Source organism: Manihot esculenta, chromosome 12, assembly GCF_001659605.2.
Source record: "Manihot esculenta cultivar AM560-2 chromosome 12, M.esculenta_v8, whole genome shotgun sequence".
Classification (NCBI taxonomy): Eukaryota; Viridiplantae; Streptophyta; class Magnoliopsida; order Malpighiales; family Euphorbiaceae; genus Manihot; species Manihot esculenta.
Window position 1 is genome coordinate 12,779,861 of NC_035172.2, and position 6,213 is coordinate 12,786,073.

Consider the following 6,213-nt stretch of genomic DNA (forward strand, 5'->3'; position numbering starts at 1 on the left):
CTATCAATTTACTTTGATTTTGATACTAAAATTTTAATTAATATCAATATTGTATATTAAAGTTATAAATAAACATAAATTATTAAAAAATCTCGAAAAAAAAATACTCTAATTAACAGTTGTAAATCAATTTCATCGTGATCAAAATTTTAAGAATTTATTATTTTGTAATTGATTACTATATATATATATATATATATAAATTTATTACTATATATATATATATATATATATATATATAGAGAGGTATTTAATATTTTAAACTTATTCACGGGTCACTCTTTTATTCTATTATTATGAAATTCTAAATTTTAGGTTTTCAAAATTTTATTTGATTTTAGATTTTGAATTTATTAATAAAATAAAATATTATAAATTTAAAAATTTAGAACTTTTTATAATGATTACTATATATAATGTAGCTGAAAATAAAGTTAAATTGCCATTGGTCATTTGGAAAAGAGAAGATGTGAAGTAATTGGCGTTTATGGACAACTATTTCGACGCTTAAGTCAGTAAACTGATAACATGAGCGAACATACTGAATTTTTTTGAGATTAGAATGAATGTGTAAAAATGTATATTTTGATCTCTGTATACATTTGCTTTTATACTGTAGTGAGATGGAGTTAGTTATCGAATTTATTGGAAATCCGACTGGTACCGGCTAGTGGATAGAGATCATGTGTTTATAATTATAGGTGTAGTGGAGATTTGCTAGATTGTATCGTACTAACGATAACTTTTCATGAATGCTCAACCTACTCAGGAGATGGCAAATCTTGATAGAGCATCGAATGTTACGGCATTCTGGTCTTCATTTCTATGTGTGAGACTTCTACGATCACATGTCAGCTTATTAGACTCTTACCATGTGATCCTGTCCTATGACAACAACTCATGACTTGTTTTGGACAATTATTATGTCGCATCAGAGGTTCCCCACTAATCTTCGATTCTTCATATTCGAATATTACAATTATCTTCATAATCTTGGACACGTGGCATGTACGAATTGACTTTGTATTTTGTGTTTATTTTTACCAAGTATTGTAGGATCAGTATTCAATCAAAAAATATATCCAGAACTTTCATCACACGCCAAATAGAACTTAAATAACTTTAAAAAAAAATTATTTAAGCGGCGCACAAACACCCAACTAAGTGCCTAGCAGATACCCACCTCGTAGCTCTCCTGGTGGTTACCTGCCTTGTGGCTTCGACATGAAATGCCTTGAAAATTTTTGTTAATGGGACTAACGCGCGGTCATCATGCTGGCGAATATCTGCCTTGTGATCTTGGCATAAAATGTCTTAAATAATTTTATTAAATGAGACTAACATCCGATCATAAGCCTAGCAGATATTCGCCCTGTGGCTCTAACCTAAAAATGCCTTAGAAATTTTTCATTAGAGGGACCCACTGACACGGAGTAACTAGTGTTGGACTTTACGGTAGACTTTGATCGGACGTAACTTTTGTTGTCGACATCCTATGGAGACCCACGATAGCTTTTCAAAAAGGAAATTTTGAGACGTACAACTTTTAAAAGTGTGATAAAGGCCACAAGCCTACCACAAAGTTCGATATGAAAATTTCACCGTTTAGGGAGTCAATTTTGCATTTTAATTATTGTTTTAGATATTTTTGTAATTTTGCATATTAGGATTTTTTTTTCTATTATAAATAGTCTTTCCTTGACTATTTGGAACTCACTTTTAATCTTTTAAGAATTCCAATAAGACTTTTCGGCTTCTAGCCTCTCTTTTCTGTTATATCGTCTTAGCCAAACGTTATTACCTAAAACTCCTGACGGAGTCTAATCAGTCCTTTATCAGATTAGTATCAGAGCGAAGTTCATCCATGGCAGACAACCAAGAGGTGCGACTTGCTGCAATTGAGGCATCTTTAGTAGAATTGAGGGAGATGATCGAATAGTTAGCCCTGCAGTAGGGAATCCACCAACCCGCCGCCGCCGAACGCCCCCAGCTAGTTCCAAATCTTGTGGTCGCCAATCCCCAATAGAATTATCAGGAAGGTTACAAAATAAAGATAGACTTTTAAAATTTTTCTGGTTTGTTGGATGTAAAATCTATTCTTGATTAATTGGCGGAGGTTGAACGTTTCTTCGAAGTTATGATTACAAAATAAAGAAGCCATTTGCATGGACTTTGATGGTTTCATCAATCAATTTTCGACCTACAATCTTAAGGATAAGGTTGTTTCGTAGGAGGGAACTATTGATAGAACTGGCCTATCAAATGCAAGCTTAGGCCATGAACCAAGGGCTCCTACCGAAAGATTTAGAATTTGCATTGTTGAAGAAAAGACAAATTAGTTGGTTATGCTATTGGAGGATTCCTTGGGTGACAGAAGGAGCATAAGAATCTGAGATTGTTTATAAATAATTAGTTTATCAGCAGAGGGGATATGCTTTTGGGGTTATTTTCTCTTTGCTATATCTATTGGGCTAGCTGAAGCTAGAGAATATTTCTATTCTGATATTTTTGTAAAGGAGTCATTCAGCTAGAGAATATTTCTATTCTGATATTTTTGTAAAGGAGTCATTCTGCCATTTGCCATTGGTTTCAATACAATCAACCTTCAATTTTCTTGATTGTTACTATTTAAATTGTCTTTTTTGCTCTTAACTTTATTACATAATCTTTAATCATGGACTTGAAGTTATGTAAGGTTTTCATTCTTGAGCTCTTCACTACCACAAACGTGCATGATCTCAAGGGAACCAAAATTAGGGGTCTACACCTCCCTTCACTTTGGTAACTAGTTGCTTATTTTTAGTTGACCTTTTTTTTCACTCTAAATCGATTACCATTTACTCAAGTAACTTATCATCCACTTTAGGTGATTTTGCTAGCTTAGTTGACTCAACATCTACTATAGTGACTCATTATCTACTCTAGGCAACTTACCACTCACTTAGAGGGTTTATTACTCACTGTAAGTGGTTTATTGCTCACTTAGGAAAGCTATTACGAGAAAAATTATGGCAACACATCGCCTAAGTTAACATAAATGTTTTCATGCCAAGGCAATTCACATTATTAAGGCTTCACATTATTAAGGCTCCACCACATGGCAGATGATGCGTGCATAAAAGGTCATTATTTTTTCAATAATTTGAAGCGCATCGAAACTATTATAGTATTTAAATATTCAATATGCAAAGCGGCAAATCAAGAGAAATTAAATTATCATTGATTAATTTAAGATTTATGAGATAAGAACTATATTTGAGAAGTATAGAAGAATAAGAAAACAAGCACATCTCTTTAACCAATATGGACGTGCAATAAAATTTCAGCTTGCATAATACATATATGGTCGAAATGCACTTAGTCCCATTTTGTTATTTTGGTATTTTAGTATTTTAATAGACTTATTTTAATTTAATTAAACCCATTTTAAGTGGCTAAATTCGTGCAGCCCATAAGGAGATATAATTCTCCTAGTTCATTTAGGAAAAATATTTTTATTATAATCTATATCGAGGAAGGTTACTATCAATTAATTCAAGACTTACGAAATAATAATTATATTTGGAAAGTATGAAAAAATAAGAAAACAAGCGACACTCTCTTCAACAAATATGGATGCAGAACATAAGTTTAGCTTGCATAATGCATGTTTAACCGAAATGCACTTAGTAATATTTTATTATTTTAATATTTTAATACACTTATTTTAATTTAATTAACCTCATTTTAGATGGTTAAATTCGTGCAGTCTATGAAAGAGAAAGATTTCTCCTAATTTTATTTTTATTATAATCCATGTTGAGAAGAATTTGACTGTGTGACCAAGAATCATTCTAATATTGGAGTTAATCTTTTTACCATTAAAATTAGAGTTTAGAAGACTATAAAAGATCCCTCTATGTGATAGCCACGCTCAACTATTGTTTATGAACAACTATTTTCTTTAATTAATAAAATTCTAGTAAAAATTTTATTTAAGCAAAAATAATTCGCATTTTATGGACACTAATAATTTTCGGGATTTTATGGACACTAATAATTTTCGGGGCGATTTTATTCTTATTCGTTTATCTTTTTATTTATTTATTATTTAATAGTATAGTAAAACGTTTAAAAATTAATTTTAATATGTGGCTTGATATAATTATGCGTTGTGTTGTGTGTTGGAGTTTTAAATCATCAGCAAAGCTTTCTCATACAGAACACAATGACATAATATCTAATCATTCTTAACTTCATGGATTAATGATATGGATCCCAAAAACAAAAATAATTGTATTCAAATACAATATAAATTCTATTAAGTACAATAAGCATCCAACCTTATTCAGAATCCTCGAGTCCCACTCAAACTAGACTTCTTTCAAGATGGTAAGCTTCCGCTATTACACACCTAAACATTAAAAGGTGCATATATGATGTTTTTTTCACATTCCTAATCTAAAAGAGCTCACAGTACTCATTCCAGGTATGCTGTTATCTTTATAATCAATTATATATTCTGTAATTTTTATTATTGATTTAAATATTAGAGAGGTCGTCCAAGACAACCATGAGCGTATCTTGGGATGGAGTAAATAAAGGATACATAAAAGAAAGGAAGAAGAGCAGGAAAGAAAATTTGAGCTTTACCGTTGCAGACAAAAGAATAAACTTGTAACTTACAGTGGTGCCAACATGTGTCGGTTCAAAATTCAATGAAGTATTGTCCACTATTCAGAATCAAATTCCAAGTACATTTTGTAGGCGTCTCGGCCTGGAGAGTAGTAACCTTCTATCAAATCTTCAACTTGAAAACCAAGTTTCTTGTATAGACTCATGGCTGGAGTCCTCAAGGGATCAACGTGTAACGATATGCGATGGACCTTTCTTGACCTGCATTTCTCAATTGCTGCTTTCAGCAATGCCTCTCCATGGCCTTGCTTCCTGTAATTGTCCCTCACTGTGTTTGTTTCCCACATCAACAATTAAGCACATCCATGTAAGAAATCCAATTTGACAACAGGAACACTCATACAAGATACGAGAAATATTTTACATTCTAAGAAAAATGCGTAAATACAAAATGGGTTTAGTTCATCGTTACTGTAGCTATCTTTAATACTGGGATGTCTAGAACTTGAATCGGAACCAATTGTATTTAGAAAAAAAAAAAAAAGAAAAAGAAAAAGAAAATTAGAGAATTGGGACCATTTCTAAAGCTCCGGTGCCCCCCCCCCCCAAAAAAAAAGCATTCTCAAAATTTCTCAGGGAACTTTCATCGAACGATTTATGGGTGCGCTAAAATTTGACTGAATAGCTAATCAGAGATAACAGTTTCACCAAAATGAAACAATAGAGTGCAATTAGAACTTCCTCGGCTAATTTTTTGTTTCTTGTAAAATAAAGAGAATTGGTAGAAATAAAATGTTTGAGCAACAAGACAGTCTAAAAGAGAAGAGATGTGGAACCAAAACCTGCAAGCTTAGTAATAGAAGCAAACAAAGAAGAAGGCCAAGAATACATGACATAACCAACAACTTCACCGTCCAACTCCAAGTAAAGCAACCCAGAATTCTTCTTTTTCAGTTCTTCAGAAAAGAAATTAGCAAGAGATTCGTGTTTGGGAAAGATCTTTCTCTCCATTTTCACGATTTCTCCCACAGCCTTAGCCCAGTTGGTTGAGTTTCTTTGCAGTTCCACGATAACACTCCCCATTGCTAATGAAGCTTCCGTTGGGCTTCTCTACTAAACTCTTAGGGATCTTTGCAATTAGCAGAAAAGGCTAAATAAAATTCCAAAGTCTTAACGTTTATTCAAAATCGAAATAATTCAATTTAATATTTTTAATAAAATCAAATTTTAACCTTTAAAGTAAAGACCAAATAATTGAGTAATAAAATTTAAATTATTTGCACAAATTCATGATTTTAATCAATTTTTTTAAATATTTTTAATTAATTTAATTGTAATAAAATGATTAAATTAAACTTAAAAATGTTATAATTATAGTCCTTAATCCTTAATTTTAATAAAACTATAACTTAATCTTTATATTTTAGCAATTTACTTTTTATAATATATATACAACTTGAGTCATCCATCACCAAACCGAGTAGTATTCTGTCTAAATTAAAAACAATTGATGAAATTTAATTAATTTAAAAAATTAAATTTAATTTTTATTTATTTTGATTCAATTTAATTTTTAATTCTAAAAATTTTAATTATTTT

General features: G+C 31.2%; 1 protein-coding gene across 1 annotated transcript; it reads right to left on the reverse strand.

Moving 5' to 3' along the window:
* Window positions 1-4,251: 4,251 nt before the first annotated feature.
* LOC110627980 (putative [ribosomal protein S18]-alanine N-acetyltransferase) lies at window positions 4,252-5,766 on the reverse strand. The gene is made up of 2 exons (XM_021774405.1): window positions 5,457-5,766; window positions 4,252-4,942 (listed from the first exon to the last, which is right to left on the reverse strand). Exons 1-2 carry the CDS (start codon window positions 5,695-5,697, stop codon window positions 4,713-4,715), a joined length of 471 nt encoding a protein of 156 aa, XP_021630097.1. The 5' UTR covers window positions 5,698-5,766; the 3' UTR covers window positions 4,252-4,712.
* Between the last annotated feature and the right edge of the window lie 447 nt (window positions 5,767-6,213).